This window comes from Drosophila rhopaloa, unplaced genomic scaffold (assembly GCF_018152115.1).
Source record: "Drosophila rhopaloa isolate 14029-0021.01 unplaced genomic scaffold, ASM1815211v1 contig_155, whole genome shotgun sequence".
NCBI lineage: Eukaryota > Metazoa > Arthropoda > Insecta > Diptera > Drosophilidae > Drosophila > Drosophila rhopaloa.
In genome coordinates this window covers 10435322-10462984 of record NW_025335034.1, presented here as the reverse complement: position 1 = coordinate 10462984, position 27663 = coordinate 10435322, and the positions used below count along the sequence as shown (strand labels likewise).

Below are 27663 nucleotides of genomic sequence, written 5' to 3'. Positions count from 1 at the left end.
GCTGTTTGCCATTCCCAGCGCAAGTTTGGTTTATCGACTCGAATATCGCTATCGGCCAAGCTATCGAACTAGCCTACACCAACACATCACAGTATAGTGAAAATTTTTGAAAAATTAAATTTTTCATTTAAAATAAAAACAATAACTATGTGAAAAGCGGGACTTGAAGTGAAAACCTGGCAGTGCACCAAGTAAAACGGTGAGTTGCGCATAAAAACGCCCACGATTTGATAACAAAGAACCATTTGCATGGAGCCCCTTGGGTGTGGGTGTGAGCCTGTGCAAGTTGTTACCTGTGTGTGTGTGTAATGGGTCTGACGCGTCAACAAATACACATGACAGTTGTTGTGCAGCCGGAAATGCAAAAAAAAAAGGTGTTTGTGTGTGAATCCGTTAGTTATCCGCCAAATAACTAATGGCACGATTTATGTAGGAAACCCGTTTTGCTGGCCCGTTTACCTTGCTCCAATTTACTCAACAAAAAGCGAAAACTCTTCTACCGAGCAAACATAATAACAACAACAGGTTAATGCTTCACAGGTAGAATTTATGCTCGTTTCCTTTCTAGCTCTCTTTCCAACTGTTTGGCGAAATGCTTTCGGCTCTCCCGCTCTCATTATTGATCAATAACGGCTATCAGTGCCTCTGAAAATGTATCGTAAGGAAGTGCACTTTTAACTTTCATTACGTTTGATGTAAGTTCTTTGTGCTTTGTCCAAATAAATAAAGCACCCAAATTCAGGTTTATAAGCTGCTCATCGGTTCTTAGTCTGTGCTTTTTTTCCTTTTGCATATTTATGAGCAAACAGGTTTTTTGGCAACGGAACTTCTTTCACTCTTTCCAAGAACAACATTCCCTTATCCGATCGCCGACGGTTACAAATTTTACGCAACAAGGCGCGATCGCGGTCGCTGGCCTCTCCACTCAACAAGTTTGCCAAAACACCAAGCAAAAAAAAGCGGGTGAAGAGCTGAAACCAAAACCGATGCTTTAAATACACTCAGAAATTGGTGTTTTAAAGGTGTTCAATGTAAAATATTTTATGCGAGGAAAATGTAAATTCTTTGCACCCTGAACTTATTTTCAACATTATATTACAATAGGTTTGCAACAGTTTTTACAATATTATTCATTTGAAAAAAGTTTTAAACGGCTTTAGCCTTTTATTTACATTAAAAACTTCTTTCAATTAAAGATTCTATACAAAATTGAACACACATAAATTGTGACCTGAACTTATTTCAAAAAGATTTAATGTATTTTAAAAGGTTTTTGATAAAAGTCATTATAAGGCTTAACACGAAAACATCCTTACGAAATTAAACGGCCTTACCTTATTTAAACAGATACAATTATCTCTACCAAGTACTTTGCAAGTCCGGAAAATTTGAACAAATCTAACAACAAAATCGTGTACATAACTCCATTTTCAAACTGCTTAATTATGTTTTGAAAATGATATGTTTAAGTTATTTATTCATTTAAAATCTGGCAGCTTATACATCTGACATATATACATAAATATGTAAAAGTAAATTTAAAAAACTTAAAATTTTTTCTTGAAAACGTTACCTAAAATATTATTCTGTTTTATATTAGATCCAGCTTTAAAATAAATTCTATAAATTAAATATTAAAGCATACAACTTTTGTAAGCTTTAAAATCTTTCTCAAATTGGAAAACCCTCTGGTAGTGTATAAACTTAAAGCCAAGCCGCTGTCATCCATTTTGGAAACCAGATACAGATACGGGAACAAAGACAGATACAGAGCCAACTACAGATGCTCGATGGCTGCTGGGAAGAGTCGCATCAGTTGCGTGCGTCTATTCCCCCAGAGCCAACCGTACCCTCCGGAAGAAAGTTAAAAAATCAAGAAATGCGCAGTGGGTTATCGCTTTGTCCACTGCTCGTGGTGCTACTGGTAGATCACCTAGTGGCTCCAGTGGCGCCGGCTAACCTACTGACCAGCTATCTGCCCGCTTCCATGCAGGCCTTGGCATATTATATAGATCTGCTACAGTATGAACCACTGTCCAGCACGACAGTGGGACCACCTTTCAGTGCGGATGATGGGGTGGAATATACAACTGCGAATCCACTGACATCCACAGCATTGCCCACAAGAATGAGGAGCACTACGACCAGGAGACCGAGTGGAGCAGGAGGTTCGGGCTCAGCCTGGTGGCAGCCACCAAGTTGGTGGGAGACTCCACATAGAACTTCTACTACTGAGAAACCCACTTCACCACCCACGTTACCGCATCATCCGGGGATTTTCGCTCCAGCTTCCAAGCGGGCAAATGAGTTTGAAGGCCATGCTCTTTTTGAAGAAATCGGAGATGATGCGGACTTTGACAAGCTTCCTTTGTCTCTTATCCGCGATATACAAAGCGAACACGACGACTTTACGAATGATGTGGAGTCGCTGGACAACTTTTTGCGTCTCTACGACGACAATTACGGAAGGGCTGCCTTTGATTTTGAGTCCGCCATGGATCGGTGGAGCAGCTCCTCGATAGCAGGGAAGAAGAGGGTTCCACCCACAAAGCCCTATGTGGATTTCCTATTGGTTTACGACCTTCTAAAGCGCGATGCCAAGGCGGCTAATCTGAGCAAGTACGAAGGATATTCTGAAGATCTGCTCGAGCAGCTGCATGAATTGTCACAGGCCTCTTCGGCCAGGCAATTGTATACTCTGTTTCAAAGGATGCTGGACCGGGGCGATGTTCAGCGAAGTGACGTGGTGGCCCGCGTCCAAGGAATCGTCAAAGATTTGGGGAATCCCAAAAGCGCCACATCCAAGGCATTGGCTTTTATTCCTAGTATGCAGTTTCTACCTTAAGCTCCTAGATAAGTCGCAATAAAGTCGAGGGACCAGTTTTTCTACGATAATCAATGAATCGAAACCAAGTTAAAGGAGGCAAACCTGAATTATTTCTTTAAACATTCTTTGTTGGAAAGTTTGGTGAAAAAAAATTTATGCTCGGCTTGGAGAGGGTTTTTCAATTTTGGCAAGAAGTCTCAAACGAAATTAAGTAGACATCTTAATCCTAATCCATTAGGAGAGTAAATATTTTTAGATTTTAACAAGAAAGGAAAGCTAACTTCGGGCGGATCCAAAGTTGATATACCCTTGCAGAATATTCTGTAAATTATATTCTCCAAATTATTCATGCATCAGCATTCTTCTCTAGCTGTTCGGCCATTTATGCATATATTAAACCCATTCTTTTTTAAAACATAATTATAATTTATTGAGTTCATTGACGTATTTTTTTTTAATTTTTCAACAGTGTCTTATATTTTATTTTTATACCCTTGCAGAGGGTATTATATTTTCAGTCAAAAATTTACAACGCAGTGAAGGAGACATTTCCGACCCTATAAAGTATATATATTCTTCATCAGCATCACCAGGAGAGTCGATCTAGCCATGTCCGTCTGTCCGTCCGTCTGTCCGTCCGTCCGTCCGTCCGTCCGTCCGTCCATTTCTACGCAAACTAGTCCCTCAGTTTTAAAGCTATCTGCTTGAAACTTTCCCTAAAGTTGTCTTTCTATTGCAGGTAGTATATAAGTCAGAACGAGCCGGATCGGGCGACTATATCATATAGCTGTCATATAACTGAACGATCGGAAAAGCCATAACGTTGGTGTTTATACCCGTTACTCGTAGAGTAAAAGGGTATATTGTATTCGTGCAAAAGTATGTAACAGCTAGAAGGAAGCGTTTCCGACCCTATAAAGTATATATATTCTTGATCAGGGTCACTAGCCGAGTCGATATAGCCATGTCCGTCTGTCCGTCTGTCTGTCTGTCCGTATGAACGCTGAGATCTCGGAAACTATAAAAGCTAGAAGATTGGCATTTTGCATGCAGATTCTAGGAGTTCCTACGCAGCGCAAGTTTGTTTCAAAAAGGTGCCACGCCCCCTTTAACGCCCACATTCGCTTATATACGATTTTAAAAATTTAAATATTTCGGAAAAGTAAAAATGCAGTTTTATTGTGTTTATCAATACCTATCGAAATGTAGAAATCGGACCATTCGTTATAAAGTTATGCGTGATCAAAGTTTCTATCTCCATCTCCCTCGCACTCCCTTTACTTGAGTAACGGGTATCTGATAGTCGGGGCACCCGACTATAGCGTTCTCTCTTGTTTTAAGTTAGAAAGTTGGGATTTTTTATGAGTATTAAGAATGCATCATATGAATAATTTTGGAGAATATAATGTACATAATATTCTGCAAGGGTATATCAACTTTGTTTTAGATGTTATCGTGTGTCTTCGGATTTTCCTCTCAAGAAAATCCCACAAATGCTCAATTGGGTTTAGATCAGGACTCTGGGGAGGTGTTCGCAGCTGATTTTTGACGTTATACAGCAGCCAAAGCTTGGTATTCTGTGCCGTGTGCTTCGGGTCGTTGGAAGCAATATTCACGTTCGAGCCCTAATTTTTCAGCACTTTCTTTTAAATTGTTTTTTAATATGTCAATATAGATTTTTTGATCCATTATTGACTCGATAAATACCAATTTTCCAACGCCACTTGCTGCCATACACCCCCACATAATTATTCCGCTTCCTCCTTGCTTTACTGTGCCAACCAAATTTTCTTTATTAAAGGCTTCTCCGCTTTTCCTTCATACCAAAACCTTTCCCTTGATTCCAAGTATGCAGAATTTACTTTTGTCGGAAAATTGAACCTTATTCCAGAAGTCTTGGTTTTTGGAAAAATATACTCATTAGTAAAGGTTAGGCGCTTTTGTCTATTGACTTCCGATATGAGAGGTTTTTTGCGAGCGATTCTGTTATGGTAGTCAGGCTTTTTTATGGTCCGGCGTACAGTATCCTCGGAAACTGTTTTGGAAAATCTATCCTCGACCTTCAGCTTTGCTTGATGAGCTGTCGTCCTTCGGTTGAGCTGAATAGATTTGATAATATTCCTCTGCTCGCGGTTTATAAACAAAGGCGGACGGCCAGAACGAGCCTTTGGCAAGATTCTTCCAGTCGAGTTGTAGTTATTTATCACTCTTTGGATGGATGAGTGGGTTCTACCAACTAAAGCACCAATTTCTCTGTAAGATTTTCCATCCAAAAAACCTTTTAATATAATTTTCCACTTCTCAACAGAAATTTCCTTGCCTCTTTGTTGCAATATGCTCGTTATTGTAATGAAAGAGTTTCATTATACCCTTGCAGAGGGTATTATAATTTTGGTCAAAAGTGTGCAACGCAGTGAAGGAGACATCTCCGACCGTATAAAGTATATATATTCTTGATCAGGATCACCTCCTGAGTTGATATAAGCATGTCCGTCTGTCCGTCTGTCTGTTTCTACGCAAACTAGTCTCTCAGTTTTAAAGCTATCGAATTGAAACTTTGGACACACCCTTCTTTCCTTTGCACGCAGTATATATAGGTCGGAACGGCCGGGATCGGCCGACTATATCCTATAGCTGCCATATACAGTCATGGAAAAAATAATAGAAACGACAATTTTTTTCGTATTTTTCAAACTTTTCTTCAGTCAATTTTTTTTTTTTTTAAGTTTAATAATTTTGATTTATAGTCGATTCAATTATGTGTCAAAATATACCAAAACAATAATTTTCAAAAAACGTTATGAACTAAAAAATAATTTTTAAAATGTTTAGGCCTGGAAAAAATAATAGAAACGACTGAGTTAATTCTATGAAAAACAGTTTTGTAGCTTCAAAGCCTATTAGTTTAGATGGTAACTTTAATATATAGTTGTGCCACCGCTATTTTTAATGACTTTGGTTCAGCGGTGTCCCATTGAATCCACCAAATTGGCACAAAATGATGGTTCAATGGAGTACCACTCAGAATTTACTTTCTTCCACAAATCTTCCCTAGTTTTGGACTTAAACCCACCAAGCCTCTTCTTTATTATCCCCCAAAGGTGCTCTATAGGATTTAAGTCTGGGGACTGCGAAGGCTATTCCATCAAGGGAACTTCGTTGTCTACAAACCATTTCTTGGCCAGCTGTGAAGAATGGTTCGGGTCATTATCCTTCTGAAACTTCCATTCAATTGGCATTTCCTCTTCAGCATAACGTAGCATTATGCTGTCGAGTAAGTCTACGTAGTGGGTGGCACACATTTTTTCCTCTATCCAATGTATTGGACCAAAACCCGACTGGGAAAAGCATCCCCACAACATGAGTTTCGCACCTCCATGTTTAACGGCTTTAATAGAGGACTTTGGATCGTGGGCGGTATTCTTAGGGCGCCATACATGTGGTTCCCCATCAGATCCAAACAAATTCATCTTGGTTTCGTCCGACCACAACATATTTTTCCAATTGGAGCGCAATAAATGCACCTTCGCGAAATGTACACGTTTGTCGATATTTTTCTTGCTGAGGTATGGTACCTTTCGGTGTGAATGGGCTTTTAGATCGGCTTCAATCAGCCTATTTCTTATGGTTCGACTTGTAACCGGTGCATTCAAATCATTTTTGATATGTTTCGACGAGAGAAAGGTATTTTTATTTGATTTTCTAACAAGCCGCCTGTCGAAATTCACCGATGTTGCGCGCTTATTATTGTGATGAATCGCCGTAATCGCAGTCCCCAGACTTAAATCCTATAGAGCACCTTTGGGGGATAATAAAGAAGAGGCTTGGTGGGTTTAAGTCCAAAACTAGGGAAGATTTGTGGAAGAAAGTAAATTCTGAGTGGTACTCCATTGAACCATCAATTTGTGCCAATTTGGTGGATTCAATGGGACACCGCTGAACCAAAGTCATTAAAAATAGCGGTGGCACAACTATATATTAAAGTTACCATCTAAACTAATAGGCTTTGAAGCTACAAAACTGTTTTTCATAGAATTAACTCAGTCGTTTCTATTATTTTTTCCAGGCCTAATAATTTTAAAAATTATTTTTTAGTTCATAACGTTTTTTGAAAATTATTGTTTTGGTATATTTTGACACATAATTGAATCGACTATCAATCAAAATTATTAAACTTAAAAAAAAAAAAAATTGACTGAAGAAAAGTTTGAAAAATACAAAAAAAAATTGTCGTTTCTATTATTTTTTCCATGACTGTAACTGATTGATCGGAAATGCCATAACTTTGGTGTTTGTAAAGTTAGGAAGTTGGGATTTTCTATGGGCTTTATATTTAGCCAACTAATCCGACCTACCAAATTTCATAAGGATCTGCCGACTATATCCTATAGCCGCCATATTATTAATTGATCGGAAATGCCATAACTTTGCTGTTTGTAGGATTTTCTATGGGTTTTATATTTGGCCATTCAATACGACCTACCAAATTTCATAAGGATCGGGCGACTATATCCTATAGCTGTCATATAACTGAACGATTGGAAATGCCATAGCTTTGGTGTTTTTAAAGTTAGCAAGTTGAGATTTTTTATGAGTATTAAGAATGCATCATATGAATAATTTTCGAGAATATAATTTACAGAGTATTCTGCAAGGGTATATCAACTTCGGCTCCGTCCGAAGTTAGCTTTCCTTTCCTTTTTTATTGTTTTTTCGGATTTGGTAATATTTAAATATTCACCCAACAGCCTTTTTTCAGGCCCTGCATGATGGTTTCTACAAATGAATTGCTTCAAGAAAAAATCCACCGGCTTGAAAAGGGTTCTAACATAAGCTCTTTGCTTGGGGAAAGGATTATTAAATCATACGAGAAGGTTGAAAGGACCCAAAAGTCGATTGGCATACTCAGATATAAATTTCGCTGCACTAATAGGTTGTTTTAGACTTTTAAAATCTATTGATTTTTTCTAGGCTCAATTCGTTTGTAGAAACCATCATGCAGGGCCTGAAAAAAGGCTGTTGGGTGAATATCCTTACCAAAGTCCTTCTTATCATCAACTTCGATACGTGTTGAGGAGATCTGGGGCTGACATTGTCCTTTTATACGATCCTTACGCTTTCCTGGCCTCTCAAGGCCATGGATTAGCCAGTGTGCTCTGCATTTTGCAACTGCGTGTGTCCTTTAAAATGTAGCAAAGGACTCCGAATGGGAAAAATGGCTTCTGGGCATCCTTTCCCCAATGTTGACTTTCGATTTGCATTGATCTTATTAAATTTTAATTTTTGGACACATGCGGTTGATTTTATTTTTACCTTGTAAAGTCAAACAACTTTTCCTTTATTTTAAGGCACTAAAACAATTTTAGCTATACAATTAATCATTATACCATTAAGATTATAGAGGCAAATGTGATACTTTAAAAAAAAGTGGCCAAATCGATAAAGTTTTAACAAAATAGTTAATTAAAACCCAAGTGTGCCAATAATTTTGTTCAGGCAAATTTGGTCTATTCTTTGGTTTTTTATTTTAATAAATTATTTATAAAAGATAAATTAATGAAGTCACTTCTATTTAACATAAAATTAATGATTCTATCTAAAAATATTTTGTGCTATTTTAATATCAGCATATTATAAGAAGAAAAATAGCCTCAATGTTTAAAATGCTTGCTGTGCCAATAATTAAGTTGTCACTGTACATAAACTTGGGCTTGCCGAAGTTTGCTTCCTTCCTTTTTTTTTTTTGCATTCTAAACATGACATGACATGTGAAAAACAATCGACTGTCAAATCAAAAGTTCAGGCTATATCGCCCTGAACGTTGACATGTCTGTCTAAATATGAATCGAGTGTAAGGCACCATAATTGTTTTACACCATAATTACTTTTCAATTTACCTGAGTGTCAATATGAAATGTATTTGTCCAATAGCATTAAAAAAACAGATTTGTATACGTTAAATACTAATTTAGTACCAAATTGGTAATAGAAAATTGAAACCAGCTGTAGCTTCTTATTCAGGACGGGATGGCACATTCAATTTATGGCATTAATTTATTGAAAGCAATTTTTTTTATTGAAAAAGGAATAGTATAAATTCGCTTTAAAATTAAAGCGATAAGCAACAGTTGTAAAAAAAATTGATTCTGGTAGGATCAATACTGTCGCTAGAAAAAATTCTTCGGGAAGAACAAATTGACCGGCAAAGTGGCTGATCTGTGAACATTGTAATAAAGGCACTTTAATTTGAAAACATACCGTTTATAAAGTATAACAAGTGTTCACATTAAATGAAGTAAATAAAAGAGTTCTCAGTTCTTTACAATTAAAATGGTTAAAAAACTTTGTAAAATACTAAGAAAATAACGAAATTTTGGGAATAAAACTTTTTTTTGCTGTTGTCTAAGTTTGCCGTGTTCGCCCTACAATTATTTATTACTGGAATGGAATGTGCTATCGCAGCTTCAACTATTCGTTGAAAAACACAAAAAATCGTATACTTGGGTGAGTAAATAAAAATGTTGGAAAAGAATTAATTCAAATCAAACCTTTTTTCGTTAACAGATCTAAAATGTTGTCTGTTGCAGGTAGTATATAAGTCGGAACGTAACTATATGTTATAGACAACTTTTGGGAAAGTTTTAAGCAGATATGTAGCTTTAAAACTGAGGAACTAGTTTGCGTAGAAACGGACTGACGTACAGACGGAAGGGCGTACGGACGGACAGGCGGACATGGCTAGATCGACTCTCCTGGTGCGTTAGAATCTTCTTTCTTTATCGATTGTCCAGTGAGAATTTCATGGCATTTCATCGATTGGAAGTGAAGTTATTGCGTATTGTGCGAAAATAAGATTCGAAAAATTGGTAAACATTTAAGAGCACGTTTCAATTGATGAAAAGGCGATGATTGCACATCACGTGGCAGAGTGCACAAGTGGTTTCAACATTTTCAAAGTGGTCGTGCCGATCAACATGTGGGCCAATCAAAATTCTTGATCACCGAAAATACCATCGAAACTGTTCGTGAATCCATCAAAAATCAGCCGAAATCATCATTGAAATTCATGGAAATTGAATTGAACATGACGATCAACATGTGTGCCAATAAAAATTCTTGATCACCGAAAATACCATCGAAACTGTGCGTGAATTCATAAAAAATCAGCCGAAATCATCATATTCATGGAAATGAAATTGAACATCTCCAACACATCGATTTATCGCATTTTTACTGAACATTTGGGCTAACGAAAGGTGTGTGCACAATTTGTCCCGCACAAATTGACTGACGACCAAAAATTGCTTAGAATCCAACATTCAAAGGACATCATTAAAAAGGTCAAAAAGGACAAAAACTTACTTTACAATATTTTGACTGGTGACGAAGCGTGGTGTTTCCAAATTGATCCCGAAACAAAACGCCAGAGTGCTGAATGGAAGGCACCGGACGAGCCGAAATCCCAAAAATCCCGCATTGGGAATTCGAAAGTTGCTGAGAATTTCTTCCACCTGCCCAAAACGTAATGCCGTATTCTATCTTGAAGTTTTGAAGCGTTGGTGACCCGTATTTGACGTGTTTGGCCCGAATATCGCGAAGATGAAAGTTATCGTTTGTTGCACGATAATGCCCCGTCTCATCGATGGACGCTTGTGACCAATTATTTGACCAAAAATCACATTTTAACCATTAAACACTCCCCGTATTCACCTGATATGGCAAAAATGCATTTGCCCATTAAATGAAAGCGTTATCATTCAAAAGACTTGGCATTCTGGCGGCCATACCGACAAACGAGCTAAAACACTAGTTCGACATGCTTTGGGACCGTGCAAAAAGCTGTATTGAAGCAGAAGGAGACTATTTTGAATAAAATAAATTGATTTGGCCGAAAAAACTATTTGTTCTGATTTGTTTTTAAGTCTTGTTTACTTTGGAACGCACCTTGTATATATCTAATGGAAATAGTAAGAATTCGCCACACAAAAAATTGATTCTGGTATGCTTAATACTGTCGCTGGAGAATAAAAATAAATTAAAAATATTTTATTTGGAAAAACAATTGCAACTAATACTTTTGTGACTAACAGCGACGGCTCGTCAATTCGTTTGCTGTCAGAAGAGGTGGCCTTATAGAACAAAGGAAACAGGACATTAGGCACTTCCATTCCCTCTTTAACACATGTTGACACATTAACACAGTTGACGGCTATGCTCGTGTGTGTGCATAGGTGTTAATGGGTTATCGATAACAGGTCAGCCGGCTGCGATTTGTTGTTTTTTTTTTTTGCATCAGCTGCGTTGCTGACGAGCGACGCATCACCCACTCTCTTTCTCTCTAGCCCCCCACTTATGATCTCTGCCGTGCTTCCCTTTTGTTTTCTCTTTGCTGACGCTTACGCTCTTTGCCACATCGCTCTTTGCTTATATTATTATTGTTCTTCCATTTACATTCACGCCGCACCTAACATACACCAAAGATTTATACAATTGCTTTTCATTATGATAAAAAAAAGAAAACATTAAAAAAAATTTGTTGGATAAATTTAAAACAGTCGATTTTTATAAGTTTACAGATACTGTGTTACAATATTAAAATATAAATATGTATGTATGTTTTTGTGCTGAAAAAAATTTTATAATATTGCAACAAAACACTTTTAGCTGTCAAGGAAAAGAACACTCGTCTCGTAATTGATGCTGAGAAAGAATAGGTATTGTTCCGAACTTTTTGTTAAAGTTATAGTTGTCTCACCCTCTGTAAGGGTATAAAAAAGAGAGCACTTTACCACTTGGTGGGTTTTCATTTTGCCAGCTCTTTGATTTCATTTTGTTTTTGTACTCGGTGCGCATAGCATGTGTAAGCGGCTCTTGCTCTGGTTTTTGTTTAAAGTTCCGGTCGCATTATAGCTTCTTCAAATGACCAATTATTGAAGTTTTATTGTGTAAATGAAATTGATTGCAAAAAAATTTATTTGTAGGCTACAAATTGTAGCAGCTAAAAGCTTTGCCTAAAAGTGCTGTTGTGGAAAAGTTATCGATTTGTGTGAAAGTTTGCAGGCTGCTGCAGATTAGCAAAAGAAAAGGCGAAGAAAGTTTTCTGGAAATGTAAAGACACTACAAATACAGAAATGGAAAACATAAACTTTGCACGCACGCCGCAATTTCTGCGCAAAGTTATCTCCGAGGCGCGCAGGTAAATGCAGAAAATAACAAAAACAATGAAGAGAGTGGACAAGAGCGTGAGGAGAGAAGTCAATCCACCACCGAGAAATCACCACCCACCGGCGAACGGGTCACCCTGGTATTCCATTTCATGGGTCAATTTTAGATGGGATTTGAATTCGTGGCTGGTTCTTGGCTTCTTGCTTCTGGTTTGTTGCACCTTTCAGGTTTTACTTGTTTTCCTTTTGCGGACGGAAGTGGGCGGGCAGCCCGAGTGCGGCTTATGTAACTGGAGTCCGTAGACGTCATTGGTTTAGTGTTCTTACTCCAAAGGATTATTTCACCTTGCATATATATAAAACTTCGGCAAAATAAAAGCACTGAAGAACTATATTACCTTTTTTTTACACAAAATCATAAATTCACCGGTTGTTAAGGCTGAAATTGCTCAGTTTTATTCTTACTTAACACACTAAAAATCGGGCTAACATTTTTTGAATACCTTAATTATGACTATTGCTACTCTATATATGTTTAAAAAAAAACCTTTTTTTTAAATAAAAAACCATATATTAGCTGTAATAATACTTTAACACTTCGTAAATCACCAACAACTAAATAAATAACGATTATTTTTTCTATTAGCTGTTTTAAATAATACTTGGCGAATCACCAAAAAATAAATATATAACGAATATTTTTTCAAGTTATTTAAAAATAAAATATAATTAAATATTAATTTTTCTACTAAATTTTGTGCAGTATGAAAAAATGTATCTTTGCGCAACATGCTCCACACGACAGTTGAGGCACAAACCGCAATCAAATGCAAAAAACAACAAAGAAGCAGATAGAAGGAGCTGCAACCAGACAAAGCTTCTTGACAGCTAGAACCCCTAAGCCCAGGAAAGCCCCACAATTAATCATTGTAAATTTCCATTTTGAATGCAATTGCATATACTCTTAAGAAAAAGTATTTCCACAAAAAGTGTGAAATCATCTTGCACCAAGGCTAAGACTCTTTCAAATTCTCTACAACAACCAAATATTCGGATTTTACATTTATGATTGCTATTAACTCAGCGTTGCATATTTAATTTAAACATCTTATTAACAAAGTAAAATTATATTATATTAAGAATGGTATTATTCTCTTTTGAATATGATAAAATCGATTTAAAGTCCCATTTTCTTGTTTTCATGATTAACTAAAAGTTTTGTTTTTTTTTATGAAAATCTACACATGCCAGAAAAAGTATGCGTACAAACATTTCCCGCAACTTTAAAGTTTAAAAAACCTGTTGAAAAAAATCTTACAAATTTAGTTTTAATTTTAAATGATAGTACATTTATTAACCTTTCGTTTGGTGTAACTAAATTTGTAACACTTATACTTTTCCTGATACTAAGAAAAATGTAAAAAATGGCCCGATTTGTTATCAGAAAAAGTATGCGTACAAAAAAAAGAAATCAAAAAGGACGGTATTAAAAGCGCTTAAATTGCAGTTTTGGCATCAAAGTTTGTTTACTTGTTTGTAATCAAATCTGGCAACATGTTTTTTTAAACTCTAAAGTTGCGGGACATGTTTGTACGCATACTTTTCTGGCATGTATATATATATTTTCTAATTTTAAAACATAATATAGTTCTCGAGATTTGTATAGGAAGTCATGCAGAACTGGCTATTTGATATACTGCATATAACTTTAGATGCGTCTTAAAAAAATATCAGATTATAACAAAGGGCTTATAGGATTTATAATTGTGCTTCTCTTGACTTTGCTGCAATCTGTGTCAATGGGCGCTGCTATCGAGCCCAAGGAGAAAGCTCTTTCTCGCACTTATCAAATCTGAATGCAATGGGATGTGTGTGTAGAAACACAAAAATATGTAGATTTACTTGTTAAAGTGGTGCAGCTTCCGTTTAAGGCATGGCAAGCGTATCCTTGTATTAAATAAGCTTTAGGCTTGACTTCGTAATAGTCATCACCGTCATCATCGCCGTATATACACACATATATGTCGAATGAGGGATGCCTTTTCACACGGTGCCCCGGCCCTATTCTTGTTTAACCCCTCTGCATATATATACTGTTAAGTGATTGTTTTAAAAATTTCGAATTCGGAAAAAGATTCGTATCCATAATCAAATTAATAAACAAAAATAATCGGGAGTAGAATGCCACCTACAGGCTTTTTTCATATCGTGCCGATACCATTTTGTTTTAGATATTATTTCGTAAGAAATAAAAAAATGATTTAATATTTTCCCGTATTGCTTTTTTTTATTTACTTATTCTTCTAATATAACATTTAATTTAATTTGAAAACAATATTAAAGTATAATAATATACTATAATAATAATATTCAAAACACTAGTCCTCGCTTACATTTCTACTCAAATATTTACCACAAAAACACTTAAATATGATAAATATTTTTAATCGATAATGCGGCTGTCAGTATCAGTAGAATCAAATGACACAAGGTCAAAGTTTTTTTACGAACAGCCAAATACACACTATTCAACCATATGTTGAGATTAATTAATGAATCATTCCGCAATTTATTTTATTTTTTCTCGCTCTCTTTGCAGATCGTTTATAAACAGCGATACATTTGCCGCCTCATCCGTGAGGGGCCGTTCGGGAACTGAGGAGGAGTCATCATCCGAAATGGATCTCGCCCACACTTTGACCCTCAATGAGGAAGCTCTCAAGCAGTTACCCGAGCACAAGCGACCGGTGTTTGAATTGAAATGGCTGCGGTATTTGGAGAAGGCTCTGCCCCTGGTGCCCAAGACGGAGATCAAAGCCAGCCAGAAGAAGCTGGTACAGCAACTCTCAGAAAGAATTCAGGGTGCTCCGGGACCGCCTATTCGCAAGCTCATCGCCAGCGCCTTAGCTACGCTCTTTTCTGTCGGTGACACCTTTATGCTCTTTGACACCGTCAATGCTTGCAACGACATCCTGAAGAACAAAGATGATTCGCCCAGCTACCTGCCCACCAAGCTGTTAGTGTACTGTGTATATTCTATCTATAAATTTACATTTATTTCTTTCATGTCTTAGCGCTGCCATCTGCGTGCTGGGTTCAATGTACGAGAAGCTGGGTCGTATGATGGGCCGCACCTACGAGGATACAGTACAGATTCTTATTCGTACCCTACGCAACGCGGAGTCGCAGACACGGATCGAGATCATGCACACGTTAGAGAAGGTGAGCGCCGGCATGGGCACCGCCATCGCCAACGTGCACAAGGATATTTACAAGGCGGCGAAGCACTGCCTCTTAGATCGAGTGATGGCCGTTCGAGTGGCCGCCGCCCGCTGCATCCTCAAGATGATCTACAGTGCTCCGTTCCTGTACCAGACTGAGCTAGAGAGCCTGGGAACACTGTGTTTCCGTGCCTTTGATGGGAGTAATTACGAAGTGCGTTGTGCGGTGGCTCAGTTGCTGGGTACGCTTCTGGCCTACACCCAACAACTAGCCGAAGCAGCAAACGGCAAAAAGAAACAGGGTCAAGCGCTAGCTATACAAACCGCTAAGGGAGCTACTCAACGTTTGGTTTCCCTGGATGAAGCACTTGGCATTCTGATGTCCGGTTTCCTAAGAGGAGGAGCCTCTTTTCTCAAGGGTACCGGAGAGATCATTAAAGGCAGCTCAGGAGTCAACAGAGAAGTTCGAGTGGGTGTAACCCATGCATATGTGATCTTTGTACAATTTTTGGGCAGCGTCTGGCTGGAGCGACAGTTGAGCGCTTTTTTGGCACATGTTTTGGACCTGGTGGCCAATCCCAAGGCAGCCTGTTCCCACGTGGATGCGGTGTATTCGCGGAAGTGCATAAACTTTATACTTCGCTCCACCATTGGAAAGATGCTGGGAGAGAAGGCGCAGAGCGCCGCTTGCAAGGAGCTCGTTCATCTAGTGGCCAAACAGATGAACTCCATCGACTTTAATCCCGAGAACGCCAAGGATTCTAATCAGGAGACGCTTTTTAGTCAGCACTTGTTGGTGTGTGCCCTCCAGGAATTGAGTTCTCTGCTCATTGGATTAGGAACCACGGCCCAGAACTTGTTGGGAGATCAGTCCCTGCAAGCAATCGATGCCACCTGCGCTGTTTTGGTGCATCCTTGTGCTGCTGCTCGTTTGGCTGCCGCTTGGTCTTTGCGATGCGCTTGTGTGGCGGTTCCTGGACAGATAACGCCACTGATCGATCGCTTTGTGGAGGCCATCGAGCAGATGCGATCCTTGCCAGAAGCAGTTGCGGGATATAGCTGCGCCTTGGCGGCCATTTTGGGAAGCGTTCGATACTCGCCGTTGGGCATCCCCCACACCAAAGGCAAGGTCGTGTTCAACTGTGCGGAGGAACTGCTCCGATCTGCTTCCCAGAATAGTCGCATGTCGCTGCATCGCACCCAGGCTGGCTGGCTGTTAATCGGAGCCATAATGACTTTAGGATCTCCAGTAGTGAAGGGTCTTTTGCCACGGATGCTGCTACTGTGGCGGAACTCGTTTCCGCGATCCAACAAGGAGCTGGAGTCGGAGAAGGCGCGCGGCGATGCCTTTACATGGCAGGTGACCTTGGAGGGCAGAGCAGGGGCGCTATCCGTGATGCACAGCTTTTTGCTGAATTGCCCAGATCTGGTCAACGAAGACATAACTAAACGGTTGCTCACGCCCATCGAGAGCGCACTGGCCATGCTAGTCAAGTAAGTAGCATCATCATTAACTTAGCATAAACTTCAAACTTTTGATTTATACTTACCTATTTTTTTTCTAGCTTGGCCTCTGTCCTGAAGAGCTATGGCACCCAACTGAAGGCTCCGGCGGCCATGGTGCGTCTGCGTCTCTTCGAAACTTTGACTCTGCTTCCGGCGAATGCCCTAGAGGCCTCCTATACTCATTTGCTTCGTATGCTCGTCTCGGAGTTTACCCTATCGGATAATGCAGCGAACACAACAAACTCGCTGCTTCGGACGCTCTGTCATGGAGACGATTCCATCATTCTGGGTACCTGGCTGCAGGAAATTAACCATCGCACAATCGAGGATCAGGTGGGTTATCATATTGGGAATATGCAATGTAATATCCAATGTATACATATGTGTGACCTCTTAATCTGTTTGTGAATCCCTCCGTATTATCCACCCTTCTCTATAAAATTGTGCATTCCTAAAGATGGAGCCCAATCGCAAAGTCGATGGCGAGCATGTAAGTGGAGTGCAATAATTGCTAAAAGAGTTTGAACTTTAAACAGTTTGTTTTGCGTTTATATATTATTTGAAAACAAAAATTAGTTTTTTGGCCCAATTTGCATGAGTTCGGGGGAACCAGTTGTTTAAAACCTTCAAATTACCTTTTTGGGATTATAATTTTAAAATATATTTTATAATATTTTACTTGGTTTTATACACTCTTGAAATTTTGTATTTAACACTGTTTATTTAAAAAATGTGTAAAGTCTATGTTAATTCTGAATTGGCAGTAAATTAAGATTCGATTTCTAAAAGTTAATACCAAGGACATTTTTTCTTAAAGTGCTTTCTTTTTTTTTACATTTTGTTACTTGAGTCTTTTTTTGTATTGCTTGACCACTGAGGATGCAGCTCTTCGTTTATTACTCATGTTTTCTGTGTGTTCAATTTTTAATATCAACTTTATTTTTCTTTAGCTGCAGCCCAATAGCGCCGCGGGATCTGGCGCATTGGAGCATGATCCATGCTGCCTGTACCGTCCCAATTGGTTCACCCAAGGCGGCGGATCCAGTTCTGGAGGCCCTGCATCAGCAACATCCTCTGGTGAAAGCAGTGGCGGTGGAACCATACACATCCAGCTGATCAGCAAATCGCAACAGTGTCCAGGACCTTTACCACTCGGAGTGGCAGTGATCGATATGGCAGTAAATCTTTACGGAACTATCTTCCCTAAGGTGGCCAACAAGCATAGGCTTCAGATGCTAGAGCATTTTGCAGAATGCATCCGGCAGGCGAAAAGCAGCCGCCAAGAGGCCGTCCAAATGAACATATTTACGGCTCTGCTTTGTGCTCTGAAAAATCTGACGGATAGCAAGACGAGTTTGGGTCAGGAAGATGTTAGAAGAAGTGCCACGGCATTAGTAGTTGCCTCGCTGACAAGTTCAAATTCCACCATTCGATGTGCTGCTGGAGAAGCTTTGGGAAGGTTAGCCCAAGTGGTCGGAGATTCTCATTTCACGGCAGAGTTAGCTCAAAATAGCTTTGATAAATTGAAATCTGCCAGAGATGTGGTTACAAGGACCGGACATTCGCATGCTTTGGGCTGCTTGCATCGCTATGTGGGTGGCATGGGGTCATCGCAGCATCTGAGCACCAGTGTATCCATTCTGCTTGCTTTGGGACAAGATAGTGCATCGCCCGTGGTGCAGGCTTGGTCGCTGTATGCCTTAGCGCAGATTGCCGACTCTGGAGGACCCATGTTCCGTGGGTATGTGGAGGCCACGTTGACACTGTGCCTTAAACTCCTTCTTAGCGTTCCCCATGCACATGTGGATGTGCATCAGTGTGTGGGACGCGTGGTCAATGCTTTGATTACAACCGTGGGGCCGGAGTTACAAGGAGGAGGGGGAGCAGTGGCCAGCATGAGAGGATCCTTTCTCTGCTCAGCAGCTCTTCTTCAAGGCCACGCGGATCCCCTAGTGCAAGCAGAGGCAATTGGTTGCCTGCAGCAACTTCATCTTTTTGCCAACAAATCTCTGCAATTGGAGGAACTGGTGCCTACGCTGGTTGGAATGCTGGCCTGCAATTATTTCATTTTGCGAAAGGCTTCTGTTTCCTGTCTCCGGCAGTTGGCCCATCGGGAAGCTAAGGAAGTGTGTGACCTAGCACTAACCATCAACGCTGAGCAGCTCCCAGACTTAATTCTCACAGAGTACGGATTGCCAGGATTGCTATTTTCTTTGCTAGACACAGAAACGGATACTGAGATGCTAAGGAATATCCACGACACGCTCACTTCAATGCTACAAATGCTGGCTGCGGATAATCTCAGTTCCTGGTTGAGTCTCTGCAAGAATGTTTTAACGGTAGCTGTAGAAGGTGGACTAAATGAGGATCTTGGTCCCGGAGAACAGGGGAAGAGCAAAGATGCCGGAGAAGAACAAGAGGAAGAGGATGAGGAGGAGGAGTATGCTGATGATGTAACAGAGTACCGAGCTGAGGAAAACACTTCAACCCATCCTGCGGTTCAGCCGAGGTGGCCCACGCGTGTTTTTGCAGCCCAATGCGTTCGGCGTATCATCGCTAGTTGCGAGGCTGCCAGCTCGGTCCACTTTGATCTCCTGCAGGCAAAGGAACAGCAACTGATACGCTCCCGCGGGGATTATCTCATCTTACATTTGGCGGAACTTATTCGAATGTCCTTCATGGCCGCCACATCGGATTCTGATCAACTGAGACTAGAAGGTTTGCGCACTCTGCAAGAAATAATCGATAGATTTGCTAACGTTCCAGAACCAGAGTTCCCTGGACATCTGCTTTTGGAGCAGTTTCAGGCTCAAGTGGGAGCCGCTTTGCGTCCGGCTTTTGCTCAGGATACGCCTTCACATGTCACGGCCGCCGCTTGTGAAGTTTGCTCCGCTTGGATTGGCTCTGGAGTGGCTCGCGATATTGGAGATCTAAGAAGAGTTCACCAGTTACTTGTGAGTTCCCTTAGTAAGCTCTCCTTAAAAACCAACAGCACTCAGTTGTACAATGAATCCATGGCCACGCTGGAGAAGCTGAGCATCCTGAAGGCCTGGGCTGAGGTCTATATTGTGGCCATGTTAGGAAATGGAAGGGCTCCCGCTTCCCTCCTGAATCTCCAATCTCAACAGTCTGGGTTACAATCCCTAACCAATATCGAAACGGATCAGGATGTTCCTGATAGTCGAGGAGAGAGTCTTTTAGTACTAGTGCAACCGGAGCTTCACAATCTATCCACACACTGGCTGAGTGCCATGAAGGATCACGCCTTGCTGTTGCTCCCGTCGGAATTCCAATCCCAACTCCCTCATGACGGAGGCGCCTTCTACACCACGGATACAATTAACTCCTCAAAACCACATTATATGACTAGTTGGCCCCCAATTCTCTACGCCTCCGCATTGTGGCTGAGGGATGAGGGTTTTGCACGCCATCAAGATACAAGTGAAACTACAGCGGAATCGAACAATAACCAGATAACACATGGTTCTTTGTCGGCAGATCGCTTCCACATGATTTTTGGCATATGCATGGAGGCTCTCTGCAGCATGAGGAGCTCTGAGAGACCGAGAAACATTGTGAGTTGTCTTAGATCGTTGCACAGCATTTTTGATTCGGAGTGGGCAAGAAAGCAGTTGGTCAAGGATCGAGCCCTAACTATTGAACTCTGTCACGTTCTTCACCGTCAGATTCTGACAAGAGACGAGTTGCTGGTGCAACTGCTGTGCGTAGAGATTTTGAAGCAAACGATTCGAGCTGCGACGGAAAATTTGGAGACGCAACGAGACGATAACGCTAATTCTGAAGATGACAAGGAGGGAGAGCAGCTGGGTGAAGATGACTCGATGCAGCCAGGGAGTTCTCATGTCTATGCCGTTCTGGAGGTTTGTCTTTGCTTGTTTGTCCGCCAAATACCTAGCATGAACCCTACGAGGCAAGGAACTGGTGGCTCCGGCCTGCAGTTAGACTTTGCCTACGCCAAAATGGTCACGGGAACCTCCTTCTTCTCAGTGCTGGGTGATGACAACGGCCTGCTGGTGGCCAGCGGTCTGCAGTGCGTCGAACAGTTGTTGGATCTGTGTACTCCCAAAGGTGCCCTATCTATCCTGCCCACCGTCCTGTACATGACTACCAGTATTGTTAAGGAAATCGCCAATAAGTCGGCTATAGATAGTACTATATTGGCAAATACAAGTGCCATGAAGGCTGCCCTGCAGTGCTTGCGATCCGTGTGCGTCCACAAGTGGGGGAAAATGGAGGAAACTTCCGAGGAATGGCAGCAGTTGCTTCAGAGTGCCCTGGCCACTATTGTGGATCTTACCAAAACGGCCGGAGATAACGAGGAAAGGAGAGTCGATGAGGTCACCATGCTGCTGGCAATCACGGTTTTTATCCTACACACGCCCGCTTCCGTCGTAACCACACCCTCACTGCAATATCCCTGCATCAATCACTTTCGGCAGTGCCTGCAGTCGGAGCATCTCTCCGTAAAGCTGCGCTGCATCGAGACTACGCGATCGATCTTCGCGCGGGCGGAGCTCAAGACGGCCACTCCCTACATACACGCACTCGCGCCTCGGTTGATCGAATCTTTGTATGCTGAGTCCAGCAAGCTGCCCACAAGCGAGCTGGAGCTGCAGGTCACCCTCGAGAGCATCGTCACCGTGGAGCAGCTTATCGACTTGTCGGAGCCCCAGCATCGTAAGTAAATGATTATAATTCAGAAACCTTTTTTGGTTTTTTAGTTCCGGGGAACTCCTGTGGGTGTCTTAAAGTTGATAGTTGTGACAGTATAGTCAGTTTTTTAGTTCCGGGGTACTCCTGTGGGTGTCTTAAATCTTTTTATTAAACCTTTTAAATTATTTTGGTATTTTTATTTGTTTCTTATTTTTAATCCATGATCTTAACAGGTTAATTAATCATCATAACTGCAAAGCAAAAAATGATTCAACCTAAATATAAATATTTATACCTGTTACTCGTAGAGTAAAAGGGTATATTGTATTCGTGCAAAAGTATGTAACAAGTAGAAGGAAGCGTTTCCGACCCTATGAAGTATATATATTCTTGTTCAGGTTCACTAGCCGAGTCGATCTAGCCATGTCCGTCTGTCTGTCTGTCCCTATGAACGCTGAGATCTCGGAAACTATAAAAGCTAGAAGATTGGCATTTTGCATGTAGATTTTAGGAGTTCCTACGCAGCGCAAGTTTGTTTCAAAATGGTGCCACGCCCCCTCTGACGCCCACAAGCCACAAGCTGTGGCCATAGTTTTGATGCTATTATGAAAATTTTAATTGATATGTATTTGTTTCGTCAATACCTATCGATTGGCCTAATAAAAGTTTGCCACGCCCACTCTAACGCCCAAAAACCCATTAAACGCTTAAGCCTGGCGCCTACATTTCCGCCTTTCATGGCCCGTGGTACAATAGCGCCATCTAACGGATGACTTTGGAACAGCTGGCCAAGGTGCTAATTCGAGCGGCGAAAAACATACAAGAAGGCATATTTATAATAATTTGTTTAGCTGAGTAACGGGTATCTAATAGTCGAGGCACTCGACTATAGCGTTCTGTCTTGTTTTATTATACTGTCCACCTTTTTCAAAGACAAATTTTGAGTAGACCTTCTTAGAATAAATTTAGTTTTAAATTGGAACGCGATAACCTTATCCCCGACTTCCTATTTGACAGCCATCCTTTACCTTCTCGACAAAAAAAAGCATTTGCATTTTCCATTGGGTTTCTTTGTAATATCTTCCATTTTTTCAAATGTCCGTCGAACGCAGCTGAAATATTGACTAAGTAACACACGTAAAATAAGAACTGCACACTTTTCAAAACAGAAAAGAAATTACGGTATTATATATTTGCTCTTTTCTCTGTCTTCTATTTTAATCAACTCACAAATCATTTACAAAACATTAATCCTAAAAAACAAATAATCAACCGTTAGGAAACTTGAACCTACTACAAGGTAAATAGAAGAGCTTGACCAAAAATTCACACGTTTCATGTTTCAGAAATATAACACTGTTTATCTATAAATTGCAACAGTTTTAATTATTTATTTAAAACTTGAATTCTTATGGTATTTTTCCGTTTTGCAATAAATTATGAACGTTAATACGTGGACTACTGATTATAATAATTCAAGAATTGAATGTATATATTTTGAAGTAACCTTATTCAACGGTTACAAAAAGTATAAAATCTAATTTTGGAGCGGTTCTTTAAAAAATTTCTTACTCTTCAAAATAAAAATTTTAATTATACCTTGAATACTGTCTTGTAGTTTGAAATGCAACGTATATTGCACACGTGATGTTCCTTTATGCACAAATTCCATCGAATAGCTAAACGACTAGTTCTCAATGCCTAACAAAAAATAAAGCTTTAAATGTTGCATGTATGATGTATCTGAATGGCGCAATATGACTATCTCAGTGAATGGGTGTTCAATGTGTTCCGCTTTAAGCTGATTTAAGTATTAATAAATACCTCGCTTCCTTTTCACAGACATACAAATGCTGACGCTATTGGTGCCTGTCCTCATTGGATTCCTAGCAGAGCCCAGTCGTCTTCGGGCGCTGCCCAAGTACCAAAGGCTGCTGCACGACCAGGCGCTGCAGTGGCTTCTGAAAATCGGACCTAAATATTCGCAGGAGTTTAAGGCCTTAATGAGTAAATCGCCGGAACTGCGACAAAAACTAGAAGCGGCCATACGCAGCCAACAGCAGTCCATAAACATTGCCCAAAAAGCAACCGAAGCGCAGAGAAACCTGCTGGCCAAGCCACAAAAGCCCACAATCAAGCTGAAAACGGATTTCAGTAACTTCCAATGAGAGGTGCTGAAAAATAGAAAACCAAAAAAGTCCACAACCTGCTAGTGCTATCGAAAAAAAGCTTTGCAATGAATTGTTCACATGTACAATAAATAGGATATAGATAATATCGAGACAATTCTGGGCAATTTTTCTTTTGTTTAATTTTAAAATCAGTCAACGTAATATTGCGAAAACAAAAGGTATTTTCTTCTTCTTTCGATTTTAGTTTTCTTTTTTGTAAATTTTTTAACCAGAATGACATGTTGCAGGAAATTATGCAATAAGAATAATAAGGGCCTTTTTTTCATACGTTTTCTCATTTAGAATTTACTTTTACTTTCCCATGACGACGAGAAAAGCAGTCTCCTCATATTATTTGACCTTTACCAACCGAAACAATAATTGGTTAAAACACTTTCAGAAGCTCGAGCCACCCAGTTGCAATTCGCACTTCGGACTCATGCGGTCCTGTTTTTGATTTTGAGATATGTGAAACATAATGAAAGTACCTACAAGTTTATAAATTATTTGTTAATTATTGTAAAACGCGATAACTTAATAATAAAAACATATAAAGCTTATCTATAAAACTATTTAATTATTCTTATGGAACTATGTACTCCAACTCAACCTCCTGCTTTACGGTACCTATAAACTCGTCGTCACTGAGCGGCTCCGATTTGAGACTCTTCTTCAGTTCCGGCTCGGGATTGGTCAAGGTAATATTAGTACCCATTTTTACAAAATCTGGAGTCGGTCGTGGCAGGGCCACTAAGGCTGCAGGCAGATCCGAAAAGAGGTGCGACTCCAAGCGACTGAGAAGAGTGGTGCGGTAAAAGAGAGCTCGCAGCCGCTGACGGAAAAGCTGAATGGGGGGTGCAGATTTATTATACTCGAAAGGTTGAGCTTCCGGACCGTGCTTGCGGCAATCTCCCGAGAGAATGCACATAGCCCGAAAACCTATCATCGTCGACCAGTTAGGAGACAGAAGTGGACTCTTTGAATCACACTTCTCATCGGGTAGTTTCCTTATCATAATATTGTAAAATTTGAGCAGATCGTTTGGCATTGAGATGTTCTGTAAGGCCGAGGAACGGATCGGTGGCTTATATGCAAGGGCCCTGACCGCGAAGGCGAGATTGTAAGCATCTTTCGGAAGTGGGAAGATTGTCGGTAGTGTCAGCGGCAGATTGTAACCATACATGAAGAACTTGCAGAACTCTATATCGACTTTTGACAGCTTGGATGAGTTCTCTGCCTGAAGATCGAGTTTAGTCTTTTTAGAAGTGAGTCTTCTCTTCCAAGAGCCTTTAATCTGTTCAGCTATAACTAATGATTCCGGGTCCTCTTGCCATTCTTGCAAACGCTGCGCCCAGTTTTCGGAAGTAATTACGGACATCTTCTTCGATCGTCGGCGAGGCAAATCTTCTACTTTTGCGTTTGGATTTTTTTCTAGGAATTTTTTTATGACTAGAAAGCGGGTTCGACAGCTGGTCCGCGAATGATTGCCCAAAAACGTTGCGCAGTTTAACCACTGCGAGGCCCCATGCTCGGTGACAAAGCTCATCAACTGGGTGTCGTCCTGAACCGACCAGGAGTCTGTCTTGTTGCGCTGCGCCAAGACATTGTGGTAGCGCGTACGCAACTGCGTCAGAGATCGATTTGGGAAGAGGGTACGCGGAAAGCAGTGGAACTTACCATTGTACTCCTCTACGGCGGCGAAGAGCATCATATCCTCTTTGGTACTGAAGGCTTCTGCAATAATAAAAGAAAAATTAAAATCTTGGGAAGAAAAAAATAGGGTTACAGGGGAAATCTATCGATGTACATGTCTTTAAATAGGTAGTAGTACGTTTTTAAAAGAGCAGAATAACATTTAGCTAATTCGAGAACGTTAAGGATACCCACCGTGACTGATGCTAGGATGGAGGACGTAGTAGTAACGACCAATCAACGTCGACTTGCACCTGCCCGGAAAGTATTCCACTACTTTCTTCCAATTAATTACGCCGTTTGCCGTATTTCTCTCAGCCAGCTCCAGGAGTCTTTTGTTGTCCTCTTCACTCCAGCGGGAGCTGTACTTTGGCTCCCGCAGATGACGTAGGGCCGTGTGGAACCGAGTGAAGCACTGGTAGTCGGATCGCCGGTCCAGCGACGCTGCTATCAGCTCCCAGTTTTGCATACGGTTCGCAGAGGCCGCCGTTAGCAGGGTCTCGTCTTCCTCCGCCGACCAATCGTCGCGCTTCAGATCAGGGTGCAGGTATACCCTCCACATGGCCTCGCAGGCATACGAAGAGTGTCGATACTCAACGTCCAGGTTGCTTATCTGGTTCCAATCGATCCTAAAACTGCTGTCGGCCGCCGCCAGCAGACTAACCAGAGTGTTTTGGTGCCTCTCGATTGGCTTCCGCTTTCGGCTGCCGCTTGCAAGAGTGCTCTTCTTGTGGGTGCTGTGGTCAACTAACTGTCGGAAATTACAAAAATGTAATTTACGTTAAACAAAAAGGAAGCAAACTTCGGGAAGCCGAATTTATACCCTTGCAGTTACTACAAAACGACTGCATTTTGATTTCAATGCCTGCTCTGCATTTCTCAATCGCTTCTATAGTAGCTATATGATATTATTGTCTGATTTTGACAAAACTAAAATTATTATTCTGAAATAGTAAATAATTACTATATCTTAAAGGAATATTTTTATATGTATAAAAACCCGCAAAATAAAATTTTTTAATTTTTTTTTTTTTTGATTTTCTTATTGGAGCTATAGATATAGATTTCCGATTTTTAAATTAAAACCGTAATTCAATATTTAAATTTAAAAATTACCAAATCTCAAAGAACAAAAAAAAATAAAAAACAAAGTTATACTTTTACAATTTTTTTTCCTATTGTCCCTATGGGAGCTATATGATATAGTGGTAGATCCGGCTCGATAAATTTGAAATTGATGGACTAGTTTTCAAAGAATCTGACGGAAGAACAGACGGATCTAGATCGACTCTCCTGGTGATGCTGATCAAGAATTTACATACTTTATAGGGTCGGAAATGTCTCCTTCACTGCGTTACAAACTTTTGACTGAAATTGCAAGGGTATACAAATTAAGTATAAGTATATATGAAACATATTTTTTACATTTGGATTACATTTTTTTTTATGGAGAAAGTGCAAATTATGTTACCACTACGGAATAAAATATTATGAAATTAGCATGAACAACTTGGCGTTTGGTTATGGTTATCTTGAAATCTTCTGTGTTTAATGGAAGACTTAAATCCAGAATGGCTTCGGCAAAATGTGAAAGCGAACTTTAGGATGTACTTCTTCATTTTGAGGAAAAGTTAGGAATCCGATGTAAGCATATTAGGCAGCCGTGTGATCTTCTAATTTGATTTGGGTCCGCATAAAAATAAATAAATGTCACTAGCTTTTAAAGAATAAAATTTAAAATGAGCAAAGAAATTTTACGGACAGACAGGTATGGTATAAAATAGTATACAAAACTGAATAAATTTTAAATACTTCGCAAGCTCCGAACTCCACATTCTTTCAAAAAGCCTGCTCACCTGTTGTTTGATCCCCATGATCACGTTTTTCTTGTCTAGCAATGTCCATACGTGGCGAGAGTGCATGTCGAAGTCGGTGGGAAACATTTCCGTGTGGCAGCGCTTCTCGTAATCTTCGTTGTTTGGACAGCTCCTGCCATCGATGTCCCGAAAGAATAGATTTCCTTTAAAGCGGAACGTACCCTTCCGCAGGATTGCCCCACTCAGATTGATGGAATCCAGTCCGAATTGGGATTGAGAGCGTGGTCTCAGACGGCGCACCAGGATCTCCTCGTTCCGGGCGAAACGGGCCCGCACTATTTGGAGAATAGTCAGGATTTTAGCACGGACTTGCAGGAGGTGTCGCTGCATCTCCTGATTCAGCACCAATGCGTTGGCGTCACTTGGTTCCACGGTGGTCTGAAGCAGGGTGGCGATCTCAGCCAGCACCCGCTGCTGGTTCAACCTTATATCCTCTACATCGTCCATTCCACTTCCTTTGTTTTGTTTATTCTGCCTGGGAATGCGAATCCGTCATTTAGCGATGGACTAATAGCCCCGCGCACTACCGCA

General features: G+C 40.5%; 3 protein-coding genes across 7 annotated transcripts; 2 read left to right on the top strand and 1 right to left on the bottom strand.

Moving 5' to 3' along the window:
• Positions 1-85: 85 nt before the first annotated feature.
• LOC108040286 (HEAT repeat-containing protein 5B) lies at positions 86-24123 on the top strand. 5 transcript variants are annotated; one of them, XM_017117699.1, is made up of 8 exons: positions 86-199; positions 14591-15007; positions 15066-16706; positions 16778-17051; positions 17176-17208; positions 17669-21416; positions 22672-22692; positions 23235-24123. In XM_017117699.1, the coding sequence occupies exons 2-8, from the start codon at positions 14670-14672 to the stop codon at positions 23558-23560; spliced, it is 6381 nt and encodes a 2126-aa protein (XP_016973188.1). In that variant the 5' UTR covers positions 86-199; positions 14591-14669; the 3' UTR covers positions 23561-24123. The 5 variants fall into 5 exon arrangements, with proteins under 5 accessions (XP_016973188.1, XP_016973184.1, XP_016973186.1 ...); XM_017117695.1 differs by lacking the exon at positions 86-199 and adding an exon at positions 11679-12023; XM_017117697.1 differs by lacking the exons at positions 86-199; positions 17176-17208 and adding an exon at positions 11679-12023.
• LOC108040289 lies at positions 1770-2868 on the top strand. The gene has a single exon (XM_017117702.1). It carries the CDS (start codon positions 1784-1786, stop codon positions 2843-2845), a length of 1062 nt encoding a protein of 353 aa, XP_016973191.1. The 5' UTR covers positions 1770-1783; the 3' UTR covers positions 2846-2868.
• LOC108040288 (snRNA-activating protein complex subunit 4) lies at positions 24059-27638 on the bottom strand. Its single transcript, XM_017117700.2, has 3 exons — positions 27112-27638; positions 25451-26006; positions 24059-25297 (listed from the first exon to the last, which is right to left on the bottom strand). Exons 1-3 carry the CDS (start codon positions 27577-27579, stop codon positions 24147-24149), a joined length of 2175 nt encoding a protein of 724 aa, XP_016973189.2. The 5' UTR covers positions 27580-27638; the 3' UTR covers positions 24059-24146.
• Between the last annotated feature and the right edge of the window lie 25 nt (positions 27639-27663).

Excerpts from the sequence above, each read along its gene's own strand:
- LOC108040286 (XM_017117695.1), top strand. The coding sequence starts at position 11,959 with ATGGAAAACATAAACTTTGCACGCACGCCGCAATTTCTGCGCAAAGTT. Across the intron at positions 15,008-15,065 it reads AGCTACCTGCCCACCAAGCT|CGCTGCCATCTGCGTGCTGG; the intron begins GTTAGTGTACTG and ends TTCATGTCTTAG. Across the intron at positions 21,417-22,671 it reads CTTGTCGGAGCCCCAGCATC|GAAACTTGAACCTACTACAA; the intron begins GTAAGTAAATGA and ends ATCAACCGTTAG.
- LOC108040288 (XM_017117700.2), bottom strand. The coding sequence starts at position 27,579 with ATGGACGATGTAGAGGATATAAGGTTGAACCAGCAGCGGGTGCTGGCT. Across the intron at positions 26,007-27,111 it reads TCATGGGGATCAAACAACAG|TTAGTTGACCACAGCACCCA; the intron begins GTGAGCAGGCTT and ends AATTTCCGACAG. Across the intron at positions 25,298-25,450 it reads CCATCCTAGCATCAGTCACG|AAGCCTTCAGTACCAAAGAG; the intron begins GTGGGTATCCTT and ends TTATTATTGCAG.
- LOC108040289 (XM_017117702.1), top strand. The coding sequence starts at position 1,784 with ATGCTCGATGGCTGCTGGGAAGAGTCGCATCAGTTGCGTGCGTCTATT.